The following is a 27,625-nucleotide window of genomic DNA, read 5'->3' as shown; positions in this document are numbered from 1 at the left end:
TCAAGTTATTACAACCATTTGGGTAAATTGGTCTCTTCTGTTTCTTGGATCAATGAGCTCTTGATCAATAACATAAACATGCACACTCACTTTGGCCTCAGCTTTTGTTTAAGGCAGGCTTCAGAGATGAATGCTGGAAGGCAGGTGCAGCATATGAGCAGGAAATTTGAGAGAGTTAATTCAACAAGCCAGACAAAGCAGTGATATTAACTCGAGGCCTGACGAACTCACAAATATTTGACAGATTTAAAGGATTACTGATTTCCTGTCTCTATTGCAGAGAGGTAGATGTGAAGATTGACACTATCCTTATATCTGTCCACTTGTCCATTCAATACAAAGTGAGAGTCAGCGACTGGTTAGCTCAGTTTAGCATAAAGACTGGAAATAGAGCTAGGTTAAAAAAAAAAATCTGTCAACCTTTAAGGCTCATGGATCTTGTTTTTAATCAAAACTGTCCAAAATAAAATGTAAAAATGAGAAGTTACAGCTTTATGAGATGGGTGCTGGACTATTTCTTGGCCGGGGGGGCTGTGACGTCTTTACTGGTTGCCTGGCAACCTCAGACGGCAAGAGACTCCAAGAAATCAATGCACCCAGCTCTGGCATTGTGATCCGATCACAAGTTGACAGCTCGAGGTGCGTCAGTTCAGACCTGGCATGAGAATGCGTCTCCACATTTGTGATCCGATCTCACTTTCCCACTGTAAATGCAAATAAACACATATGCGTTATTGCTTTTAGCCACTCCAACTGCTCTGTTATCAATGCGTTTGTGAGAGTGAGAGTGAATCACTGAACTGCGCACAGCTCTACAATGATTTGGAAAAAGTAAAATATTTTCTATTCATTATAAAACAAGATGGACTGGCAGAGGATGTCAGTTGAGTAGGTGGTCCTTCAATGTGGCCCAGGATGCATAATGTGGCCACATATGGCCCTGACCTTTTCCTCTTGGGTGCATTCACACCTGTACTTAGAGCTGTCTGCTTGTGATAGGATCACCCGAGACGCAATTGAATGCCAGGTCTGAACAGGGCCACAGCCTAGTACATAACCCCATGGAAAACATAAACTTTTTACAGATTAAACAAAGGAGATTGAACGTGTCACACCCTGCAAGTTAATCATTTCAACCCTGCTTCCAGCCTTAATACTAATAAGTTACGCTAACCTGCTCCTGCCTTCAGCTTCATATGCAGCATACAGACATGAGAGAGACATTGATCTTCATATCTAACTCTAAATAAGGGTAATTCTCTAATTGTGATGCTGAAACACTGGCACTCCCTGCAGGAAGTCATTAAAAAATTATATAATCAGATGATCTGTGTGTAACACAGTATGAATGGTAAAACTAATTAGGCACTTAATTGATTTTCATAATTCATTATTTCAACAACATTTTATCCATTATCACAGTAGACTTGCATGTTAGCATTATTTTAACATAATCTGTGAAATATTTGACAGAAAAAAAACCCACAACTGAGGAGCTGATCATTTTGATGCTTCACAAGCGCCTGAATTGGTGCTTCTGACCAACAGTCACAGGTTCAAACCCACCTACACCAATATTACATCCTGCCCTAATGTCCTTGAGCAAGACACTGAAACCCTCCCTGGACCTGAACGACAGCATTAGCTGAAGGCATAATGTGCCCTTGAGAAAAGGTAGGAGAAAATTCACCTTTGACATGAGGGGGATGCTGTTCAATAATAATTTACGTGAAGCCTGGAAATTGCATTTTGACTATTGACATTGACTATTTAATTCAATGCCAGAAATTGGCAGTTGATGAAAAATGTAGTTTAGGCGTCCAATCAATTAATGAGGAAAGAGCAAGGAGGAGTGAGAACTCCTGGAGTACTTGTCAAGTCAGTTTATTCTTGGAGCTCAATTAAAACAGCAAATGTTGACCATAATCCTGTACAGAGAATCTAAAAATACAATGGACACTAAAAGAAATAAGATAGATGAATATAAGGAATTATAATAAGGATGCTGGGAAACATGAAGTCTCTCAGACATCTGGAGAAGAAATACTGGCTGCGGAGATAGAAGATATAAACTGGTGTCAAGCCGTACAATGCTTTAAAAACAAAATAATCTTAAAATCAATTCTCTTCTTGAAAGGAGGCCAGTACAGAGGAGATGTTGGTCTTTGTTCCTGGGACCTGTGAGGATTCGATTTGCTGCATTTTGGGTGAGCTGCTGATGAGACAAGACTAAACTGACTGACTCGCACTAAAAAAGAGTCAAAGCAAAAAGCAAAAAGCAAATTTTAAGGCAAAATCAAAAGAGACACCTATAGCTTTCCTGCGTGTGTGTGGACATTTGACTCCCAGGAAGGTTGGTTAGACCTCTGAAGGAATTTGAAAATGCTTTTCTTTGGCTAGAGAAAGGTTTTGATCACGTAGCTTTCTACATCCTCAAGGCAGCAAAGTGTATAGACTTTCCTAGTCTTACACTGGTTTACACAACTTAGGTTTCAGTTTTAACAGTCCTGTATAGTGAGCCACAGGCCATTTAAGGATAAAAGAGAAAAAACTGACTGCTAAGCTCTGTCTCTCTTACTTACTCTGGCCTTTCTGTGATCAGCTTTTTGCAGGTAATTTGTGGCAGTTTTAGCACTCAACATTTTTAATTCTGCGCTCTGAAATGACGTCTCTCACTGATAGATTTTATCAGGAGAATTACTACATACTGAATGTGCTACTAGTCAACAGTGGTCTAGTTGTTTTTTTATGTAACCTGTAACCAGTGTTGGGGAGTAATGAAAGGAATGTTTTTTTTGTTGTTGTTTTGTTTTATCATTGCTTCTGAACTATAATTGAACCCCCTTTGACCAGCCCCATCCGCTGTGAAGTCATGCCCAGGCCTTTGCCCAGGCAATGCATTTGTCAGGCATTTCACACCACACATTTGACCTTTGTGTAGTGCATGTGCAAAAGCCAAGGACGGGCATTGCACAGTGATCGCACAGCTACAATGTCATCATGGATAAAACTCCCGAATTTCAGCATGAGGAAGAATCACCATGGCGTTACTTAGGCAGTACAAAACCAAAGCTGACATTCCCTGCACTTTCACATGAATAGTGGGGTATCTTATTTTTTTGGTTTATGTTATGTCCCATGAACAAATAGACACTTTTTGTAATAAACTCGGTTGAGTGGCAATTTCTCTGGCATGTGACTGTTTTGTATTCAATTTTGTATCACATGCACATTGTCAGTTTGAACTGCATTTTTATAAGTAGCTTTAGTTAACCAAACTAGTTTTCTCTCTAGGGTAGCTTTGCTATAGTTCAACCTCTTCCCTTGGTAGCTTCCAAAGAAATCCTTTAAAGTAGCTTCCCCCACACTGCCTGTAACCCCACAAACAAACTGATGTAGTTAGTTGAGGTGCTCCTTGGCCTTAGAAGTAACACTTTGTTACTGCATTACAATCAGCTGATCGGAGTATGTGTGTGCACGCCTGTTGCAAGCATCAGTTATATGTGATTATATATGTTAAACTGTGGCAGGCAAATTATATTTAGTATTAATTTAATACTACAAATAATAAGTTACTACATTAATGGGAAAACAAGTCAAATATTGTCTTGACATTTGAGCAGTACCATCATCCATCGGCACAACCCTACTATCGTTATGATTTACTGGCCTCAAGTGAAGGTGTCCTGAGATTTTTAATATGACACCATTCCTACAGATGCACTTCAGTTTCTGCTCTGAATTTCTGATTGGATTTTTTTGAGCTACAAGATGGAGGAGCAGTCCACTGACTGAAATTTTAACAGCCCTTCATACTGATTAAATTCAGTATTTAATGGCCTTTCAAAGAACCATAAAACTGGCATAGTGAAGTGGAATTTTTAAACTAATATTTATCAACACCTTACTAATCAGTTCTTCAGTACATTCTCTTTGAGAAATAGATATGTGTTTGTTTCTGATGTTCAGAAAAGCTAATTATTTGCTCTTTCCTCCCCTTGATGGAAATACTCATTACATTTCCTTTCTTGTCATATATTATTGTGCTGTGGTAATATCAATAATACCATTTGTCTTGGCCAGCCATTAGGAATTATGGACAGGGGGACAAACTCATTAATATGCAATAATTGCATGCATTGCATATATTAGTAATACCAACAGGTTGCAATATCTTTACAAGGGCAGTGCAGCACAGTTTTTTATATATATATAAACATGCTAATGTTACTTAAATGTTAAGCTAACTAAAGTTTTATTTGCTGCCTAGCTCCTCACCTTTGCCACGTTCAGCTTCACCTGCCATACCTGGTGCTTTTTCAGTTTTTTGTTTTTTTGGACGTTTGGCCATTGCCTCTCTTTTCCTTTAACTTCCTTTCTCTCTCTTTACTCTGGCTTTTCTTTTAAGAGCTCCTGATTGTTGGTGACTCAACTTTTTGACTTGGCTAGTCAGTTCTCGGCACATATGTGTTCTACACATTTGATGTGCCAAGTGTTTCGACCTAATCATCATCAATAACATCAGATGACAAGTTGAAATGGAACTATATCGTCTGTGATATAAGTCAATAAGAAGCTTGTCGTACTTGATCCCATTTAAAAGTCAAACATAGATCTTTGCATGATCTCTGCATGCCCCCCCCCCCCAGCCCAAGGCCGGGGTCATCTGTACCCTTTGACCCCTCCTAACAACGTTTGTTAATTAAAACCATGGAACAGTTCTTTCAGATCTAATTTCCATCATGTCATCTTTTGACTTTTCCTGCTTATGACATATTCTTGTTTTATGTTTCCTTGAAACTGCCTGTTTTTCCTGTGGTTCTGAAAAAAAGTGCTATTTTATAAATTTATCAACACCAAAAGCTTTACTTAAATCTCTAAATTGTTCCATTAATGATTTCAAGCAGAGCCAATTTGTCCTTTAATGGATTTTACGGAGATGGCTTTTTCACAGATAACCTGATGTGAACTCTGCTTAGACTCACTTTAGGGACCTGTGTCTATAAGGCTCATATATGAAACATAAATTGACGGGTCTGAATAAACAGCCCTGTATGGGGTCTTTGAGATAATCTTGAAAACCAACAGCGTGTCGCTGCTATGAGAGCGGAGAGGGTGAACCAGAACAGTAAAAAACTAAAACAGTGAGCTAAAAGAAGCTATAACGCTCCACAGAGTTGAACAGCTGAGTTCATCACTATGAGCTATCCCTTTCACATTACGCATAAATTGATTGTTAATTGTTATCACACAAATATTGATTATAGGTGCTTTAAGCGCCGGAGTAAATGTACTCAGTGATATATTCCAACAGTACTCATATGGTTGTTAAATGTCCTTCAGGGACACTGTGAAGGTTCTCTGATGAACCACCTGAAACTGGTTCTACATTTCAAAGCATTTTATTATTAGAGTGAAATAAGCAACAATTATATGCATATACTGCTTTGGTGACCTGACCTGAAGCCAGTAGCAGGAGAGCACCACAGCCAGAGATTCTGATTAAGCTGCTGCACTGAATACAGTCTGCCTTCTGCCTGACCTTGCATATTTCTCAATCACCACTTTGTTATCTCTGAACAAACACAGACATAGATATATTTCCCTTACCACTCAGACACACACACACACACACACACACACACACACACACACACACACACATACACACAAATATCCACTGCTGTGTCAGTTGACAGCGCTTGCAATTTGATTCCTTGGTTTCAGAAGGAAAGAAAGCACTAGTAACTACCCACCTACCAGTCACTGATAAAACGTGGCCATGTCGTCACAGGTCAGCACTAAGAGGGACAGCACATCACCACAGATTCAGTTACACCACCGCTACTCTCCATCCACTCCCACACCCTGCTCCTACTTCAAATGGTGTCTGAAGGAGGCCCCTGCTTATTTTTTTTTTATGATTCTCCAAAAAATTATTCCCCATCAGGCATTTAATTTATTCTCTGGCTTCAGGACCACATGAATTATTTATACTTTTTTTTTTAAAGTATATTTTTTTGGGCTTTTTTTGCCTTTATTTGATAGTATAGTGGAGAGAGACAGGAAACAGGGAGGCAGAGAGGGGGAATGACATGCAGCGAAAGGCCGTCCGATGCGGGATTCGAACCGGGGCCAACTGCAGCGAGGACTGTAGCCTCTACACATGGGGCGCCTGCTTAGACCACTACACTACACGACGCCCTGAATTATTTATACTTAAGACTGTTTGATAAAAAATACAGTACAGGCTACTTTTTTTTTTTTTTACGTGCTATCTTTCTCGTATCCTTGGAGGTATTGCAATGATTTTCAGAACCGCTTTCTCTGATGTTGACGCATATATATGGGGAAGGACTGCACATTTGTTGGTGCCTTCTACCTCCAGAGAACAGCTTTAATTATTCTGTTTGCAGATAAATAAAGAGGGTATACTGTATGTGTCCACCAGCAGATTATCCTGCACTCATGAGGATCATGTGAAGCTTTTGTTAGACAATTAACACATTCCACATTACTAAAAAAATTGTTGGCTGCTCGATGATATTACATTCTATGTCTCCCCTTTCAAAATTAACAAACAATTGGGTGATCACATAATCTAATATAATGCCATCAGGAAATGTTGCATGGTTTGTCAGCGGATTGGTAGTAATTATCCAATCACTATGGGCAGCAGGGGAGACAGGATATAATGTGATTATTAACCTCCCACATCTGTACACTGCATGCTCAGGTATGTTGGTAGCTGATACAACAATGACGTCATCAGTAGTGGTCATGTGGGACTGAATGGTAATTAACAGCAGGAAAATATCTCGGATTATAATTGCATGCATGCAGACGGCATAAACTGCAGGCTAATCAGCCTCTTGATTAGAATGCAGATCTCAACAATCAGTGCCTGAATGGAGTTTGGAGAAGATGATAATGGAGGTTTTGACTTGATAGCTGATCCTGTATCCTCTCCGTCTATCTCTGGAGGATGAGCTTCGATGTGTTTATGCCGTTGTGATTCTGTGTGATCGTTCTGGAGCAGCTGTGCAGCTGAGGTCCAGCACACAAAGTGCGGGCTCAGTTATCTCACAGACAGGGGAATGAAGGCAACATGAATAGCGGCATCTGTTCACCTCATCTCAGGGTCTGAACCAGGAGTTATGAGTCTTCTTCTGAAGAAATTTGTGAGGTTCTTTGTTATCATCACTGCTTGACAAAAGCTTGACAATCCAATTGAAGCATGTTGTATTGAATACGCAGCTAATGCCCTGTGATGAATTCAGTACATCCAACAGTGTTGATAGTATCGTAGACAACCTGTTTCTGTCGAGAGCGATAATACAGGGCGAAAACCAATGTGTGCTTGATTGTGAACATCTCAGCTGGATATGTTGGTTCATGGAAGTATGATTGGAAATTCAGAGATTCATAGTCAATTTCCAACTCTGAGTGAAATCATTTCTATTTGAGGCCATCGACCGGATATTGTTGAGAACCCATGCTGGGCAGAACCCATACAGTATGAAAGATTAATGAAGGTTACCATGGTACTGTATTTGTCCCAGTATCTCGTATAATAAGCCATAAACTAATAATAAACAGTCTCAGTAGTAATATCAAGTGTATGAGAAAGTATTGTAGTGCTATGTAAAGTTCAAATTCACTCCGTTATGCAAGAAGTAAATTTAATGAGGATTTCATCTCAGTCTAATCTCGAAATCCCAAAAAACATTATTGTATCAGATGATAAATATCAAGCTGACATTAATCACTTGAGCCATTGAAAGATCTGTGAGGACACTGCCCTATTTTATGCAGTTTTATACAGTTTACACAACTTGAACTTCACCACACTTCAGTGCAGCAGCATTCATTAAGACTATTATTTAAACTTCAATCATTGATCAGGTCAAATGTCTATTCAAATGTAAGCCTTCAACTTTTTACTCCTCGACTTCATTCTGAGAGGAAAAGACAGATGGTCTTTGCAGGCACTAAACAGCATAACAAACAGAGGGTGGACTGTTGTGCTGGGTGGAAAATATTGACGTTAATATGGACTGAATCCTTTTTGGCACAAGCAGAGGTCGGCTTATTAGGTGTAACAGTGGGATTTGTCTTTCACTCTTTTGTCACTGAAAATATCTGCACATAGATCTACGGAGGAGAGGTGAGTGCTTCTCTTAAAGAAGCAGCAGAATTCATGTTTTATCAATGAGGAAAACATGCTGAATGACTTCGGCCAATGTCGTCATGGGATTGTCAGAAATAAAGCTAAAAACTGCATGACAAGTTAATGGACAAATTAGCACAGAACTTGATCTGAAGTGAGACATTTCTCTTCTACTGTATGCACTCAGTTGAATTAGTGTAAACAAATTCAAACTAACATATAATTTGCCAGAATCCATCAGAATAAGTGGCTTAGCCTAATGCTAACTTTGCTGTAAAGCTGATGTTTTATTGCCTCTACTGCTCACAAATGTAAAGCATTTATGGTGTTGAATCCAAAGTGTTTGATGTCGTGATGTCTGTTCAGCACGGCCTGCTAGTTTTTGTGTTTGCAATTTTGTTTTAGCAAAGAACACAACAATAGCCTAGTTTATGAATGCAGTGGACAAGATGGACAGTGCATTTCTGTTGCGCTTATACACAGAGAATTCTAACACATCATAACCGATCATCTTTAAATATTTGAATTTAGAATAACGTGTAATAAAGTGACAGACAGAGGACATTTTTTTAGGACTAGAGTGCAACACATGGAAACGGTAGCCTGTTAACCAAAAAGTTTTATCTATAAAAACATTTAAAAGAACTGTAATTGATATTGTTGTTATTGTTATATTTTAAAAATAAACACAAATTGACCACAATCTATGTTTTCTCTCTGCAGAGCTCTTCTTCATGTACAGGTCTCTAATGCTTAGGAAAGTACATAAGAAAAGATGTACAAGAGGTTAGCTGCATTCAGAAATGTTGCTACAGAATGCTTGACTGAATGAATATGGCTGAAGTAAAAAATCCCAAGCAATTTGTTAGCTAAAATTAATCTCAGAGGCAAGTCTAATTTATTAACTGCGGCCAAGCATATAATCAACCTGGAAACAGCCATATTGTTACAAAATCAGTTTCCTCCACACACTCAGTAGAGCAGCTCTCAGTTTGGTCTCTTCAAAGCAACAAAGTCTCAGTCCTGCGCCAATAAATAAACTCCGTCCATCATCACAGAGGGAAATCAAACCGCTGAGAGACAATGACTCCAACAGGCGTGCTCTGATTTTAATGATAATGAATCATGTGCTTCATGGCACAAATTGCTGCCATATTTGTGATCGTCTAGTTTCAGGAATGTTACAATCATGTTTGTGTGCCGTTATCCTGAACGGGATGACCTGTCTGACAGGGAGTGTGGGGTCGTTTCCTTTGAGAAGATGGTTGCCGACCTCACACCTGGATAGACACATGAGTCGGGGTGATCTTTTTCTTTTGAAGTCCTCCAGGATACAGCCAAGTAAGGATATATGTTTTTTTATGTTTAATAATAGTGTTTATAATAGTATCCTCAATGCTCCCCAGATTGTATGATTTACAAAGCATTTTATATTTAGTTTTAAAATGATGAGTCATTCATAAAAAGCATTTCATCATGGTAGAGACATTTATTCGATAAATAACCAGTTCAAACAAAAGAATCAAATTAACAGAGATATGACCTCGTCATATGAACTCTAATTTCCTGCAGAGCAGCAATCCATTATCACTGTCTGTTAGACGACAGTGAGGAAACGCTGAGGAATGCTGAGTCACCGAGCAAAAGATCCCAGATGATTGATTTATCTCCACCGGAAGTGTTAAGTTGATGACCTAATGCTCTTTACAGGTATTCAGACTGGGTGTATGATTGCCTTCTCTTCAGAACTTTCATTGGTGAGCAGGGAGCATTGTGTACCTTATACAGTAAATGTTTTCATCTTTCCCATAAAACTCTTGCCTCATTGCCTTTGCTCTCATATGGAGTCTGTGTGGGTAATGCACCCAGCAGTCCTGCAGATGCAACAAGACCTGGATGAGCAATTTTCAACCCCGGGTAACTGTATGATTACCTTTAAACTGACATAATAGAAATGATCAGAAAATAAAGAAATACAATGAAAACAAAAGAAGAATTTTTTGTGGTAGATTCAGAAGCACTTTGTATTAATCATGTTTTCTTTACGTATCTCTTGTAATTTTGACTTTGTATCACATTATTTCCTGCTGAGCATCTCATAATAAGAACTTGGCATCTCATAATTACAAGAAAACTATCTCACAGCTTTGAGATCTGTATCTCATATTTGTGAAAATGCCAAAGTTGTAATACACCACACCTGTGGACGCTAGGTCCTAGCTTTGCTATGCAGTCTTGTGATATTCTGCCTATAGGGGGTGCTGTATGCAAAAAGTTTATATCTCATAATCTGCTGCATATGTGTGAAATTCAGTCTGCACCATCAAAGGTCATTCCTAAATCCATGCATGAAATTTGGTAATGACTGATTACCGTGGGCTTAATATAAAAAAAAATGTGACAAAGGTTTACCATCTGCAACCAATGGTCAATTCAGAAGTTGGTAGATGTCAAGTCTTTCAAACAGTGTTCGGATCGGTGAAACAACGAGCTGACAATAATATCTATCATCGTGCTGTAATTTGAACTTAATGCACAACGTTTTCCTTTCTTGTTTTTTTTCCACACCAACATTTTGACTGTTGTGTTTTAAGGTTAAACAGGTTAAAAAATACCCCTGTTTTGCAAATGTGATGTCATTGCCTCAACAAGATGTGTGCAGCCCATGTTTCCCCAGTGGCACAGTCAGTAAATCACCTTCTCTGAGGATACTGATGTCAGGGGTTGGAAACCACTTACTTGGGCAACAATCTAGCAACTCATGCATATGGCATCCAAATGCTTGTGAGCTGCTGGACCCTGATAATTGCTGCTTGTGGCTATCTCACAATCTACATATATGATTAGGCTAATACCACATTTGAAATTAAGAGATATGAAAATATGAGAAAAACTATGTGGAGATTTAAATTCCTTGCTCGTGGGAGTGTGCTTCCCCAGTTAGATACAGCCGAGTAGATAAGTTTCATACTGCTTTGTACACATGCACATTTTCTCTGCACTTTTAAAAAACTCTTAGGGAAAAGAAGAGAAAATGAGAAAAGTACTCTAACAAAGAGAAAAAGTAGACATTCAAAACATTGTCTCTGTGTATTTGTACATCTTATATCAGCGGAACAGATCAGAAGGTTTTGCTCTTCCTGCCTGTGAGTGTGTGCATGCCACTGGGCTAATATACACAGTGGACCAGTGGCCTTTCGGGAAAGAGACACCAGTCTTTCTGTCCATTCAAGCTCACTGAAAGTAACTCAAAACCACAGGCTGCGTCAGATATAGGAAACGGATGAGATGGCAGCGAGAGGTGAAAGAAAGAGTTTCAAAAAGCAAAACATTTGATCTTCAAAGCTGAACTGTTCTCACACTGAAGTCTCTCCTTTAACGATGCAAGTCTTAAGAATGGAGCCTCAGTGAGACCGTTTTTTTGTCATGAGAATAAAACATCCAATCATTAAAATTTAGACGTAATTGAAAGAAGAGCCGCTGTGTAAAGTGGAACATGGAAGTGTAGGTGTGTGATGAGGGGAGGGCAGAATAGGTGGCAAGATACGAATATTTTTGAGCTGGGTCAGTCATGGACTATCTGATAAAGCAGGTCAAGCTCAATACTCTAATTAAAGGGGTTCATTTACTTAACACTCGTGACGCTACAATAAGGTCAAAGTGGTGTCACTCACCATGTTCACCCTGCTCCTCTGAGAGCTGAAGGAAAGATGAGGTGAAGCAGCCTCTGTAATTTTCCCTTGATGACAGAAATCATTGGAAGATAAAGGAGGAAGGAAAAACATGCCGAGACCTGAGAGAGAAGAGAAGTGTGTGTGTGTGTGTGTGTGTGTGTGTGTGTGTGTGTGTGTGTGTGTGTGTGTGTGTGTGTGTGTGTGTGTGTGTGTGTGTGTGTGTGTGTGTGTGTGTGTGTGTGTACTGTATAACAGAGTGAAGAGACAGAGAGAAGAGATTCGGAACAAATCTCTTCTAACAGTAGTGCATCTATGTGTTTAAATGTGTGTTGTATGTGTGTGCATGCGTGTGTGTGTGTTTGTGTGCGGGAGGAAAGAGAGTGATTTTGATGAATGTGTCCTGACGGATGGTGTAACCCCCCCTAAGCCTGCCTCCACTTCCTCTCCAGCCCTCCTGTCATGGCTGGATATCGAGGTCAAACCACCTTTCATATCTGTTCCACACTGCAAGGACACAATACAGAGAACAAGTAAACACCTCTTCCCCTGGGAGTGCTGCTGTTTTCTTATTTCTTTCTCATTTTATCTATGATTACAAGAAAAGAAAAATATAAGAATTGCCTTAGTGCATGATTATATCCTTTAAAATTGCGAAAAAGAAAAACATTTTGTATCATTGTTTAACTTACATTAGCAGCAGCTACATGCAGAAGTTATGGCCTTTCAGATTTGATATTATACCGTCCAAATGAGGCCAACTTTTTTAAAATGCAGTGTCAAAGTGCTTCCTGTCCTTCAAGCTGGATAAAAATTGCACCAGTGGCATCTGTGATCTTGAGTTTAATCACAGTCTGGCGAGTTGTCGTTGAGATATCACCTACACTTCAGGTCAGACAGACACAACCTGATCCACAGTTGGGTCCCCTCCCGTCCTCTCCCAATTTTTCATCTCACTGGGGGAAACACTGATCAGCAGCAGGGCGGAGGTGGGAGGTGAACGACATGGAAGCACAGCCTCAGAGCCTCAGTTAACAGGCTTTCGTCTTGATGTCATTTAATCTAATTTCCTCGGCAGCTGTGCGACTTTCACCTCTGACGAGGGAAAATAACAGATTTTCTTAATTTTTGGAAGAATATGTTAAAGCCAGCTACATGTCTAGAATATATTCCCTTGCCCAACTGTAAAGTCTGAGTTATGTGATAAGTAAGGTTTCATACATATTTTCAGCATTTTAAATATAAATTTAATAGTGTCAACTATGGTTTGAACTGCTTTCTGTAAAAACTGTACAGGATTCTTTGTGTTCATAAACTGATGGTGGGAAGTAACTTAACACATTTACTCAAATAGTGTGCAATTTTTGAGGTAGTTGTACTTTACGTGAATATTTCCGTTTCATGCCACTTTAAACTTCTACTCCACTACATTTCACTTTTTACCCCCCCATACTGAACTGTCAGCTATATATATATATATATATATAATATTATATTACCATTTCCATTTCACCCCAGTTTATACAGTACTTCTACTGCATGACATCTCAGAGGCAAATATCATACTTTTTACTCCACTACATTTGACAGCTACATTGTCACAAAGATTTTACATAAAAAAAACATTTGATGACCTAATAAAACACTGCACATAGATGTAGATTAAACTACCTAACAGGATATTGTAAGTTATTAAAATTGGATCCACAGTAAAACACCACAACAGTATTGATGCTTATACACTAATGCACTTCGACTTTGATAGTTTAAGAATATTTTGCCGATGATTCTTCTGTATTTTAATTAAGTCGTAGTCGAATGCAGGACTTCTACTTGTACAGGAATATTTTTTTACATTGTTGTATATGTACTTTTCATTAAAGGCGCTACTTCTTCCACCACTGCCTGTGTGTGTCAGATAAATGACAGTAAACAGAACATCAGGTATTTAATGGTTTAACACGAAAACTTGGCTTCAGAGAAAGTTTTAGGAAATACTAATTGAGCTATATTGTTGAAGATTAATTATCTTGTTTTTAACGCTGTACATGAACATATTCGGGTAAATGGCTTCCTCATGGTATGCAGATATAATGTAGATGCTTGTAGCGTCTGAAATAATTGGGACAGACTTTTTATTTTTATTTTGTCTATAGTGCTGCAATATGCATTTCTTTTCTCTCTGGCACGAGGTGAATTATTTATCCTGACCCCTTCTCATATTGGCTTACATAAGACATTTCACTCATTTTGGTGAGATGACCTCTTAAAAGAAAAAACTATTTCAGCCTGAGGGGGAAGTAGCCTGCATCAAGAATTAAAGTTAATTTTAGGCAAGTGGTACGGTTACAACCTGTGGTTGGATCACATCAGTTGAGATTTGTTTACTTATTTAGATATTTATTCATTTATTCACGTGTGAAAAGCTGCACGTTTTGTCTGTTAACTCACATGTGCCAAGACCTGTAAAGGAGAGCAACACAGGGGATTTGCACTCAGTGCGTTTTGGGTTGTTTTTTGGCAGAAAAGGCTGAATTGACAGATGCCATTGGCAGTTCAACAAAGTGTTGTTACTGAGGTATTGTGTTTGCTCTAGGTACTGGTGTAAGCGGATGGCTATATGAAGTAATAATAATACTGGTTAAATACTGGTCATAAAAGAATAGACACTGTGGTGAAGGGCAGAGCAGCTTCTTCAGGGTGTATTTGCCTCCATGTTTGCTCTTCTTTTTATTACTTTACATGCATGTACAACAAACCTCTCTGCCTCTGCCAGAGGAAATATATCAGCTGTCTGAACCTCTGGAACCCAAGTCTGACTTCTGATGTGTCCTCGAGGAGCATCAGCCTATAAGATGCACAACACGTAACCGCAGAGTCCCCAGTTTGAGTCCGCTGGGGACCACTGTTGCATGTCATCCCTCGCTCTCTTTTCCAATATTTCCTGTCACTCTCTGCTGTCAGTCTGTCCAAAGAAGGCAAAATGCCCCCAAAAAATGAATCTTTAAGAAGAGCGAGTCAGAGGTGGACATGCATGAGAGCAAACTCACTGCTGAGTGCGGGTGAAATGAAAAGGAAAATAAAGGTGAAAATCCTCCAACCCTGACAGGTTTGTTCATTTGTGAGACCTATGATGTCACCTTCAGGAAGATACCAGAGCGCTCTGTTCCTCTCTGCATGACAGCATTTTATTAGACAAATGATGACACACTTCACTGTTTGAAGGACAGTAGTATACATTCAGATCAGGTCATCTGTACAGTACAAAGATAAGAGAGATGTGGGAGAGGTGATGTATGACATCCAGTTGTGTTGGCCCAGTGGCCTCACGTGTGTAGGCTTTCAGTAGCAATGATTCCCCTGGTTGACAAAACGCTGCAGCCTTATTGTGTTGGAGTTATTGATGAGCTCCTTGAAATCTTTGGTCATTTAGCACAGTCTTTATTCTTTTCTTTTCTTTTTGTTTTGTTGACTGTGGTTGATAAAGCAGAACCATTCTGTAGTTTTGGCCTCAACAAGAAATGAACAATCACAGAAAAGAGCAACCGATTTGAGCCTTAAAATGACTGCTGATTCTAGTCAAAATTATTTGATTTGGATTAGTGATGCCAGTATGAAGAGGCTCACTTTAATGTGTTAATAACATTAGATTTTGTGCTTTTTTACACCATGGTTTGCTCCATCAAAGCCTCCGGCCATCTGAGCCTGGGTCAAACTGCTTAATAGTCCATGTGGTGCAGAGCAGGTGTGCTGGAGGAGTCACTGGGGTGAGTACAGTGGGTAAACACTTTATTTAATACTGCATTTGGCATCATGTAACTTAAGCTCCAAACGTCACATTCCTTTCTAGTCTCAAAACTTTTCTTTGAATAAGCTATAAGGCGCTGAAATGACTGCATTTGAGTAGAACCATCTTGATTGCACTGTCTGTAAGGCTGCCCTCAGGTGTCAGACTCAGTGGAAAGGCGGGCACTGGATACACATGAGGTTATTGAGCAGCAAATGTTTCCTTCATGAATCCTCAGAGAGTCTTTACAAACTTGTTCCCCCTTAAGTGGATGGACATGAGACATGGACGCTCTGAGTAAAGCCTTCCAGTAAACAACAGCTTCAACAACACTGAACCTTTGAACAAATGAACACAGACTTCACTTGTCATGTAAATAAACACCTACACATCACCTTTTTTTCAGAACAGGACAACAACATCACATCTCATATATGACAAAAAAGCTGAGGCAGGGTGGGCTGGTTGCTACAGAGACACGCCCCCTGCTGAAGTGTCCATGAGCAAGTCACTAGATCCCTCACCAGGCAAGGGGCGCTGCTCAGTAGATCAGAGGACCCCGACCTGTGGGCTCCCTGTGGAGAGGAGCGTCTGGGGGAATGGGGCTGAATGAACGATGACATTATTATCAATACATCCAATTACGCACGGGGAGACACAAAGTTGGAGTCAGTGTAATCCATTGGGTGTGAATGGTGACATCCTGTCAAGGCTGATATCTGCCTCGCAGTCATCCAAGTCACAAACCGAATCGGTGGCGTTTTCATTGTTGTGAGAGAACTGTGAAATCCTGTCAAAAGTCTCTTCGTGCTCAATACATTCAACCACGTTGGGGATCATGTTGACGTAGGCGTTCGCGATTTCCTTGTGGATGAGGGTATCTTGGTTATATGAGACCAGCTCGTTGCTGATGTTAACAGTTTCCACCGGTGTGTTGGAGCAGAAATAGCGACAGCCCAGGAGGCTGGCGAAGGCCTTCCTGAACTCGGCGTTGAAGGCGTAAATAATGGGGTTTAGGGAGGAGTTGGTCCAGCCGAACCACACGAAGACGTCGAACGTCGTCTCGCTGACGCACGGTAGACCCGCGTCCCGGTCTGTGGCGGGCCTGTCGCAGAACGGGACCATGCAGTTTAGGATGAAGAAAGGTAACCAGCAACACACAAAGACACCCATTATCACCGACAGAGTTTTGAACACTTTGGTTTCCCGTTTGATCGACGTTTTCAAGGTGTTGTGGTGTTGGCACTCTATTCTGTTGGTCCTGCAGCTTTGCGCGTGCTCTGCCGCTCTCTCCAGGGAGGCGATTCTTCTAATTTGTATTTGTGCAATCCGGTATATGCGGGTGTAAGTCACAATCATAATTGCCACGGGTATATAGAAACTTATCAAAGAGGAGGATATAGCATACTCTCTGCTCAGGCTGGAGTCGCAGTTTTCCTCCATCTGTCGACTTGCGGAAGAGTTGTGCGCCCCAGCAATGTCATCTCCGCTGGCTTTGTGCCAGTTTAGCTGGACCGGTATGAATGAAATGAGCACAGACAACGTCCAAGTGATGCTTATCATAACAAAGGCAACTCGCTGGGTCATTTTCCTCTCGTAGCGGAAGGGGCTCGAGATGGCCCAATATCTATCCACGCTGATGATGCAGAGGTTGAGAATGGATGCAGTGGAGCACATAATGTCAAAAGCGACCCAGACGTTACAGAAAGTGCCAAACGGCCAATACCCCGCCACCTCTGCTACAGCTTTCCATGGCATCACCAAGATGGCCACGAATAAATCCGATAAAGCTAGGGAGACGATGAAAATGTTGGTGACTTTGGTCCGCAGGTGCCGAAAGCGCAGCACCGCGGAGCAAACTAGGATGTTCCCCAGGAGGGTCCATAGGATGAGCAGGGACAGCAGACAGCCCGTCACTGTGCGCACCACCATATCCTTCCTCCCGCCGCTTGTTGCCTCTGTTTCGGTGCTGTTCCACATGATCTCTCCAAGGGGTGCCGGCACAGAGTCAATCCCCTGCACCGATGAGAGATACTTGGCTGGGTTCTCCATGTGGCTGTTCAAGTAAAACTGCAGTCCATTGCTCCGTGCGCGGGGACGGGCGCAGTTATCAGCCACTCACTGCATAGTCCCCATTGACCCGCTCGGTACCCAGCCTGATGTGAAGTGCAAAACAGACGGGAGGAGAGAAGCGAGCGCTTTAAAACAGAGCCGAGCGATGTACCAGGTGCGCTGAGGGGCTGAAACGCAGCAGGCAGTGGCGAGCGCATGTTGCAGCCTGGCCGGTCCGGTAGTCTGACCTGGCAACGTCTGTGAATCTCTCAGTCCAAGATATCCTGAGCGCGGTGTGGGTGAGGAGGGAGTCCCTACAGCATAACACGCACTAACCTACCCAGGGCTGGGCGCATACTCCCTCACGCTTCCTTTGTGCGTTGTGTTACACACAACAGTGCACTGTTGGAGGATAGGGGTGTGAGGAAGCCCTGAACATTTTTGAAGATTTTTTTGTTGGTGGAAACTCCAAATAGCGTAATTAAAAACTCCAATTCAGAGCTTTCTTCCAATTGTGGATTGTCTATCCTCTGGTGCGCATCACACAATACTGCAGTGACAATATGATGTGCAGGATTAAATTGTATGTGGACTATATGAAAAACATTTATCAACAGCCACCTCCTGTATTTAAAATATAATTAATGTATTGTATTCAGGTTGCAGACACAACCAGCCAGTTCACATATAGGCATATAATCAAGTGGAGGTATTGTAATTGTCAATGGAAATGACCCTCACATGCAGCCTAGAGCTGTCCATGGTGCTGAAACAGCAGACAGCCCGGAGCATACTGCATGTATTATCTATCTATCTATCTATCTATCTATCTATCTATCTATCTATCTATCTATCTATCTATCTATCTATCTATCTATCTATCTATCTAATCTCAAAAACATAGGATCATAATGCTATTTTACTGCCTTCAAGCATGACTGAGCACGAATTTCATACTTTTATTACTTGCACCACAATCCGTCACACTCCCCCAGCTCAACTATAGGACTCTAGTGCAATTTACAGTATCATTTTGTTGCGTGGCCATAATGAAAACTGGGTCTTCTCTAATCTTTTTCAGGGTCTCACTGAACATTGGTGGTTATTTGCCCTCTGACGACCGCCGACTGGAGGTCAGAGCTCGCCTACCTCTCAGAGTTGTCTGAACAGGTGAGTCACATTCACACTCTCAGCGGGCATGTTGAGCCAGGAGCTCCGCGCGCGGTGTGCGTCGCCGTGTGTCTGTGCAACAACAACAGCAGCAGCAGCAGCAGCAGCAGCAGCGCCGTTTCCGGCTTTGAAACGTCACGGATATTTTTGGATTTGTCTGCGTGCCTGTCAAATTGTTCTGACATTACGTCAAAATAATCTCCTGACGCCCGATGCCAAATTCTCTGGAGTAGGCTAACCTATAATCTGTGGGTGTCATGTCAGGAGCCAACCTGTGTCCGACACAACGTTTGCTTCTTTGCATAAGATGTTATGTTATCATGGGTAATAAATTAATATGCTTAGATCAAAAGTATGACGCTTATGGACGTGTTTGTCTGACCACTGGAGGTACTGACTACTGCGTTTATGTGGAATATTGTTGTTGCATTTAACACGACAACTACAAAGGCACAGTTCTGTTTTTGAATTGATGATATTATTTTGTATACTTTTGTGTTTCTTTTAATTTAACAGCTTCTTGGTGTTTTATTATAATTAATTCTTAGTAAAAAGAAATAAAATAAAAAATATTCGGCCCAAGCTGTAGCACAGGAGACTTTCAAACCTCCTGTCAAACTCTAAAAACAAAACCCCAAAGAAACCTAAATATGTGGCGCCATCATGTGGAACAAAGGTCTACCACACTTGCAGCCTGTATTTAGTTCAGAAACAGCTAGGAACACACAGAGTTTAAAAAGAAAAAAAAAAAAAAAGCACACAACATAAGGGGAGACAATATAAGATGTGACAGATCTTGTTTATGAAAAAGAAAACTATTCTTTATTTCAATAGGCAAAAGATATACAGTACATTCATCACTATTGTACACATCATTTCATATGAGCACCATTAAATTGGAATTTCGCAAAATTGTATCACAGTTTCTGAATGATTTTGATCAGCATGGCAGTATTTACAGAGGATAAACAGTTATATTACAGTTTGCACCTAAAAAACAAGGATTTAACCACAACTTGGCACATAGTGAGATTACATACAGCAGATAGCACCAGGTTGAGAACTTGCTGGACGTCTGACTAAAATTACAAATTGATTCGACATAAAATTGTACAGTACATCTATATAGTAGCTATATCTGTGCTTTATATCAAGAAGAAAAAAGTGATGTCACAGACTGGGTTGGTTTTTACTGCTGATTCTTCGTGTGTAAACATACGATCTCTGGTCTGGTGTAGCAGTTGTGATCATGCCAGCATGTTGCGTGTCGGTGTAATCCTGGAACTACTGTGATGTGCCTTTTCATAACATATAGCATACATAACTTCAACATGTTATCAGTTTATAGAATGGAAAAAAGTAAATTTTCTATCTGACCTTGTACTTCTCAATATACCAGAGTCTAAGTAGTAGTAAATTCAAAACAGTGGTACCCAGTAACATCATTTTATCATAACTCTCCATCTAGTTGAACAAAACTGAGAATCAGGAAGCAAGAGGACACTGATGAACCTTAAATGACTTCTGAGAACTATCATCCAACTCATAAAGATTACTCAAAATTTAGTGCTATTCTAAGATTGTCACTATCCTTGTAGCTCTTGCACAACATCCATTAAACAATTTTAACTACTAAGTAAAGTAAATGAGAACCTTATCCATACATAGTATGCACATTTCAAATGCAGATAAAATGTGGGTCAAGTGGTACAATACACGCGTGGCTTTGTGAGATACAGTACTATTACCTTATTAGATTATATGAGACTAACAAGTGTTTCAGTGGCTTGACTTGTATTTTCAGATATGAAAATCAAGAGAGTTCTAGTCTATACCAGCAGTAACCAATATAAAACGGTACAAAATGTGTGTATCAGATACATCATATACATTTTGCATGAGGCACCAGTGAGAACATCCTACTGAAATGTGATTATAAAATAAAAAGTACAGAGGGCTCTTTTTAAATTCTTGAAACCAAAGGTTCTGTTTTGTTCATCAAGGTCCTTGTGTATACAAGGTAATTCTTCAAGGAACGCAGGCTAATAGGTTTGTTTCCTCTGTAATCCCCACACTGAAGGATCTACATTTTGTTTGTCTCCACGGCTTGCTGTCAAGTCTGCTGGAGAGTGACCCAGACTGCCTCCTGAACGGTTGACCTGCGCTATGAGACTATTTCTGGGAGCTGGTGGTGACAAGTGTTCTTGTGCATGTTATCTGGCATTGTCAGTCATCTGCTATTCTGTCAGACCCGGCGGAACACCTCAAAGAGGGAGGCAACTGAGTGCATGCGGTAGAAAAGGTTCAAGGGAATGGCAAAATTGAGAACCGTTGTCCATATGCTGAAGCCAAATGTCTCCTGTTCCAACCCGTTGTCGTACTGTGGCCGGCAGCCAAAAGCGGGAAGGATCCATAGCTGAAAGAAAGATAGAAATTAAATTAATTAAACCTGTATTCACTGATTTCTCAGGCACTTGGGAGAAACCTGACAAGCCATAAACACCAGATTAACATATCATCACTTTATAAAGCTGTTAGCTAACATGTTTGTTAGCACCCAGCAGTGGCAGAGCAACATTAGCATCCAGTTTAGTCCCCTCTTACCTCTGTTTTGATCTTCATTAATTCTTGAGTCAAATATCTGGGTCTTTAGCTCCTAATTGGTTCACTATGTTCGCCAGCTAGTAATTAACTTTGATTGTCTGTGGTTTAGTGCTGGGCAGGTAGTGTACAGCCAGTTTGTCTGAGGTTTTCCCTAAAGAAATAGCTTCTGGCTGAGTCTGGAAAATAGATTGATGAGAATGATGCAACTCAACCAAAAAAGTTCAGTTGCGTGCCACAAAATCAAAACAATGAGCGGAAAGGGACTAAAACGGTGCATAGACCTGAGGGGAACCAAAGAGTCAGGTGATAATTCTCTGTGGCTTTGTCACTATTAGACACCTCTCACATTACATATGGTTATTGTATCCATTGTTATTGTCTCCTGATAAAAAATTACATGAACATTAAATGGACATTTGAAAGCATTTGAAATGGTTGGTTGCTACAATTTAGATTGTTAACACAACAACATAGATTGAGTCTCATTTAATTTAATTAAATTGACATACTCACCGAAATGTTGCACATTATCAGGAAGACAGCAATGTTCTTCAGGATTTTACTTTTTATATTTGGAGGCTCCATCACTTTGTTTCCCACAGGCAGTGGCACCTCTGATGGTTTCCTCGGACACCTGTACACCTGACCGCTCTCTTCCTGTTCGTTCTCCATGGTGACACAGGGCCTTTCTGGAGTCTCATAGGCTCGGTTGATGATGCCGTTGTACGGTGGGGCTAAAGAGGAATTCACTGAGAAGATTTCTGGAGCAGATGGTAATTCTGGGTCCTCCCTTTCTCCATCCACTTGCTGGCGGTAAAGAGATTCTGTGATGAAGAGGTTCTGCATGTACTTCTCCAACACAATAAGCAGAGAGTAGATGAAGTTTGTCCAGAGGTAAGGAGGGCTGCTGTTGGAACTTAACACAGCCACTATGCTGCACCAGGACATAAGCCAGGAGCCGGTAGAGGATCCAAACAGCAGCTCCGTGTCCAGCTGTCTTGACGGGTTCTTGGAGGTGTCCAGTGGTATGTGGTCTGCTCGGTATATTAGTAGACCTGAGGCACCGGCAAAGCACATGAACACCAGCATGACAATGCCATAAATGTAGAACATGGAAATGGCTGACTGACGTGTTTGAAGGGACTCCACATGGGTGATGTAGACCACCAGGATCCCAATAGTGCTGGCCAGGGCAAGTAGACCCAGAAGAGGGCCCACAGACAGGCCCTGTGTTTTGGTAGCCAGCCTTTTCTGGTTCGAAGAAAGGTCAATGGTCCGTCCTATGTTCTTCCACATGACGAAGAGCATGGCAGAGACAAAGATGTGGTACTCGATGTTGAAGGGATAGAGATAGTAGAGGCTGCTGGTGAACATGGAGCAAGTGCTGGTGGTGCAGTTACAAAGAGGCTCTGAGTGCACTGCAAAACACATACAAACAGATGCAAAAGTGTGAGATATCAGAAATACAAAATAGTCGCACACAATCTGTTCTGAAAGCTAACTTAGATACACATTTTTGGCTTATTACAAAGCAGTGTCTCCTTGTAACCCCTTCTTAAGGCATACTGTATCCACTAGTTGTGACTAGTTCAACCAAAAAGTGATTTGTCTTTTCTCTACTTGAATAATTCTGATTTTTTTTCTTTACATCAGTAGCACCAGAAATGACACTGATGACATCATCATTGCACACAACAGGTAATAAAAAGATACAGGTGGCTTGCATAACTATTAAAGACAATAAAAAAGAAAATCTGTACTTGAGAACAAAAGACATGCGTTCTACTGAGTGCCATTCTAGTTTTGAATGTTTTTAGATTTGTGATGAAACTTGAATTTGAAACAACTACAAAGACCAGTATTTTTAGTGCAGTGTAACTTTAACATTTGTATCATGCCATATTCTACTGATTTGAATTTGAAATCAAAGTCAATTAGTCATCAAAGTCATTAGCTGAAGGCCTGAGCATCTTAGACGTTGATGACAATACATTTTTATACTTACTCACTCCTTGTAAAGCCCACCCCAACATATGATAGTAATGCTGTCGCCCTCTAGAGATTATCTCAACAAAACCCTGCCATGTGCCCCCTCTCAACCCCTCCAACCCCTCACCCCCCAAAGGCCACTACTACGGTCCTGCACGCTTTAATTAAAACAGGAACAACAGTCAGGGTGCAGCCAGCCTCACAGTCAGCCGGATATGAGGAGGAGCAGCCGAACCCCCCAACCCTCGGCTTAGATGTATCAGTTACTGTAATTGCAGCACCCTTGGGAGTAAGAAGCCTGGGGACAAAGCCGTCTGAGGTCAAGCGGGGGGTTGCCAAGGAGGGTGGTGGTGGCTGAAGTGTGGGGAAAAGGCTGAGGAGGGGGCCTCAGCACTAGTAACACTATGTGTCCCCTGAAACCTAATAGAGAGACGTTCGACACAAACAAGACTCTCTGGGCCTGCTGGCATAACCTCCCTTCCCCTCACAAATCCTCCTCTCCTTCCCCTTTCTTTCATCCACTGAAGTGAGATCTCAAGTGGACTATTGTACCTTTCTTCTAGGTACAAGCCAGCAATCGACCCCTTGGCCCTTACCTATGGTGAGGTTTCCGTAGCCCAGGGCAGAGAGTCTTCTCATATGATTGTTCAAGAAGTGCTCGGCCTCTGACATCACACCGTTGCACCACAGGAGGAGGTTGGTAAAGACTGCATGGATTACACCGAATCTGAGGAGACAAACAGTTGAAAACAAGATTGATGACCCATCATCTATCAGCATGTGACAGTGTTATGATACAGTTCTCATATTTTGTAAATTTTTTAGTCACTGTTGAGACCCTTCATGACTCTGATATTTGTATTTTAGGATTTAAACTCTGGGTGTAGTGAAATTAACATGACAACCACTAAGTGTGGTTAAATTCTAATATCACATATTTCACATACCTCTCAAATGTTTCAAAGCTTTTGATGACATCCTTGATGTGAAACCAAAGGAAATGCACCTAAAAACCAAAAACACAACACAAAATGTTAATATAAAAGGCAAGACAAAACATTATCCTAAATATAGCTTCTTAAAACACATTTTGTAAACAGCAAGATCAAATTAAGAAGTATTTAAGTCCCTTTAACAGAAGGATTTCCCATGTTACACTCACATAACATGGACAATGATAGGATTATATTGTTGCAGCAACTCTGTACTCTCAACAACAAAGAGCACATTATTCAAAGACCTACCTGGTTAAGTTGTGCACAGAAAAAAAAGACACAGTGTCTAACACTGCTGAAAGATTATCACTTTATTGAAATTAAAGTGGGGTTGTAAACTTGCCTGCGCTATGGTGTGAGTTGCATGGATGACAGGATATACCCCGAGCACAGCCGACACACAAGACTGATAGCCAACATAATACCCGATTCGGAAAGCGTCCATAATCAGTGAAAGGAGTGCAAGGAGAGTCAAACCACCTACCGAGAAAACAGACGGAAAGATCAAGTTATTATTAGCACTGATGACAAAAAAATAATAATAAATGATTAATATGCTTCAATAAAACAAAGTTTACGCTGCTTATATGGAGATTTTTTAAGCATTGTTTCATTTGTAAATCCACAAACACTTGGATCTAGCAAGGATTTTGGATGATCACATGCAGACTGAAGTACACCACTATAATCTCCAAACACATTGACAAGAATAAAATAAATTAGCCGTTACGAATTAACTGATGTAATCTTGCACTTAATCTTACAAACTCACCTCTTATCCAGCATGTGGTGGCGTGGACATCTTTCTCGGTCCGCGTGTTCTTCTGTCTGTCCCGCACCAGGATGTACCACATCATCCAGATCAGCTGGAGGATCATGAGGCAGGTGATAAAGGACAGCAGGTGCACTTCCTTGACCAAGGAGTCATGGTGCGCTATGGCCAGCATCAGCGCAGCCCCGATCAGCAGCAGATTGGTCCCGTACTGTCCGCTGAGGATCTCTGCGTTCTTCCTCGGGTAGTCCCCGGAGAGATTGAGTTTTAATTTGGTAAAAACCTTCTTGTCGTGCTCGGAGCTGGACGACGAGGAGGAACTGTGACAGTACTTGTTCAGACACATGATATCCAGCCCGCTGTGTTCTACCATGGTGGGAGACATGTATGAAATTCGCAGTACCGAGAGGAGAGTAAAGTCAAAGTCGCGCGCTATAAGTGCACTTTAGGGAAGCCAGGTGCGTAACCTGTTGCTACGAGGTGGGGATTCAGACGGATAGGTACCGTGCCAAACATGCTCATTCAATCTTCAAGGTTCGGCTCAGTGACCACGCATAGTCTCAATGTCCAGCCTCGCCGAGGATGGACTTGATAGATGCCATTGTCATCTTGAAACCCTGAAACTGAAATATCTGGTCGTGTAACAGGCTCGCTGAGTCACTCAAAATGGGAGATTGCGTTTCAGTCTTTGGTGATCCCAGACCCCCGTCCTCTTCAAACCCCCATATGTTTCAGAGAAACCACTGGGCTCGCTGTGCCAACCATTCACCGCCTAAAAAAAGCAAAAACACTAAGCACGGAATTATCCACAATAACATGAAAAAACGAGCTTCGCCAAAAACCACCTCTTCAGGGAGCTGCCAGCCAGTCTTTCCAAGTCTGCTGAAATCCTCTCAGGCTGCCTATCGGATGTTACAGCATAGATGACATGAAAATGAAGATGGCATTTCACGAACCTGCGATTTTTACAGGCTGGAGAAAAGTGACCTGTCCCGACTTAATGCGCTTCAAATCCAAGTGCCACCTCCTCAAACTAATATGTCCACTGGTAGTGGAGATATGGTTGTTTGCTTTGAGGTTGGAAAAAAAAGAAGAATCAGATTTCAGTGGTCAAATTCACAATAGCTTTTTGTGAGTGGATGTCTAGAGAACTTTCATACCATTCAGCACAGAGCTCTCCTGGATATGACCATGTAACCTCTGGTTCAATTTAAATAGCCTGGGACGGATGCACGCAATCAGCATGACAACAGAAAGTCTGCTGACACAGATTCATAGGTGATTGGTGTGATACGAATTTATAGGGTGGTGGTAGGCTATTAAGGACCCTTTAATCATTTAATCAGATTTCCTTTAAGAACATTTATGGCTCATTTCAGAAAAAAGTGTAATTAAAATGTAAAAAACAACTAGGCAAACTGATACAATAATTCACAATAGTTCCTATTTTGCTTTGGGAGTCCCTCAGGACTCTTTAGTCAGCCTTGTCAAACAGTTTGTACTCAAAAAATGCATTTAAAAAAAAAAACTTGACAACCATTGGAGCAAATGTTAGGGATACTTAGTCAGTACGCACAAGTAATAATAATAATAATAATAATAATAATAATAATAATAAATAGTAACTCATTTAACTTAATGTGAATAACAGGAGCCCTGACAATTTACAAAATATAACTTCTCATACATTTTAGTTTTGACCAAACAAACCTACAACACGTGAGGTAAAGTTATTGTAAGATGAGATTTATTCTTGTGAGGACATATTCAACAGATTGCTTTATTTTGCATTGTACATTATTTTGAGTCAACATAATTTAATTATTTGTAACTACATTTATAAATATTGTATTCTGCTGTTTAAGTTTAATCTGGAACTATATAATATGGCGCACTTTAGTGGCAGGTAATGTGAGTTATGATTAGGAGTGGCGGAGTGATATATAAGAGGTGAGATGTCACTTTGGTAGTCAGTGTTCGGTCTTCCTAGATGGGGTTCTCCGGGAAATAATAAAGATGGATTGACCTGTACAGAGAAGTTGTCCCCGTGCTCTTGCTTTACCCACAGCCCTTCGATAGTTTAATTAAGCAATAGGTAAGGCAATAGTTAAGACATCCAAAAACATGTCTTACATTATTTTAAAACGAAGCAACAATAAACATTTTCATCATCTTACTTGCTCGACAATTTATGAGGTTTTACTTAAGGTAACCGTGTTGCAGGCAATTTACAGCATGAACTTACAGCGGTGACAGTCATGCACGAGGAATAATACAGCGCCAGTACACACACACACACACACACACACACACACACACACACACAAGCGCCTGTCTTCCGCGAGCACATCCGTGCTTTGAGGGACAGTTTTACAGTTGTTGGTCGTTTCAAACACACTGCCAAACACTTGTAGG

The 27,625-nt window shown here is 40.9% G+C and overlaps 2 protein-coding genes across 2 annotated transcripts; both read right to left on the bottom strand.

Moving 5' to 3' along the window:
- Positions 1 to 14,516: 14,516 nt before the first annotated feature.
- On the bottom strand, positions 14,517 to 17,991 carry drd5a (dopamine receptor D5a). The gene has a single exon (XM_023427867.2). It carries the CDS (start codon positions 17,678 to 17,680, stop codon positions 16,298 to 16,300), a length of 1,383 nt encoding a protein of 460 aa, XP_023283635.1. The 5' UTR covers positions 17,681 to 17,991; the 3' UTR covers positions 14,517 to 16,297.
- Positions 17,992 to 19,689: 1,698 nt separating this feature from the next.
- otop1 (otopetrin 1) lies at positions 19,690 to 26,224 on the bottom strand. Its single transcript, XM_023427889.2, has 6 exons — positions 25,211 to 26,224; positions 24,782 to 24,918; positions 24,391 to 24,449; positions 24,040 to 24,170; positions 21,968 to 22,872; positions 19,690 to 21,266 (listed from the first exon to the last, which is right to left on the bottom strand). The coding sequence occupies exons 1-6, from the start codon at positions 25,593 to 25,595 to the stop codon at positions 21,096 to 21,098; spliced, it is 1,788 nt and encodes a 595-aa protein (XP_023283657.1). The 5' UTR covers positions 25,596 to 26,224; the 3' UTR covers positions 19,690 to 21,095.
- Positions 26,225 to 27,625: the final 1,401 nt, after the last annotated feature.

This window comes from Seriola lalandi, unplaced genomic scaffold (assembly GCF_002814215.2).
Source record: "Seriola lalandi dorsalis isolate HSWRI2012SDOR001 ecotype SW California unplaced genomic scaffold, Sedor1 jcf7180002054864, whole genome shotgun sequence".
Taxonomy (NCBI): domain Eukaryota; kingdom Metazoa; phylum Chordata; class Actinopteri; order Carangiformes; family Carangidae; genus Seriola; species Seriola lalandi.
Note: the sequence above shows the minus strand (reverse complement) of the source record. Positions and strands in the feature narration are given on the sequence as shown.

Excerpts from the sequence above, each read along its gene's own strand:
- drd5a (XM_023427867.2), bottom strand. The coding sequence starts at position 17,680 with ATGGAGAACCCAGCCAAGTATCTCTCATCGGTGCAGGGGATTGACTCT.
- otop1 (XM_023427889.2), bottom strand. The coding sequence starts at position 25,595 with ATGTCTCCCACCATGGTAGAACACAGCGGGCTGGATATCATGTGTCTG. Across the intron at positions 24,171-24,390 it reads AGCTTTGAAACATTTGAGAG|ATTCGGTGTAATCCATGCAG; the intron begins GTATGTGAAATA and ends TTGTCTCCTCAG. Across the intron at positions 22,873-24,039 it reads CTACGGAAACCTCACCATAG|TGCACTCAGAGCCTCTTTGT; the intron begins GTAAGGGCCAAG and ends TGTGTTTTGCAG.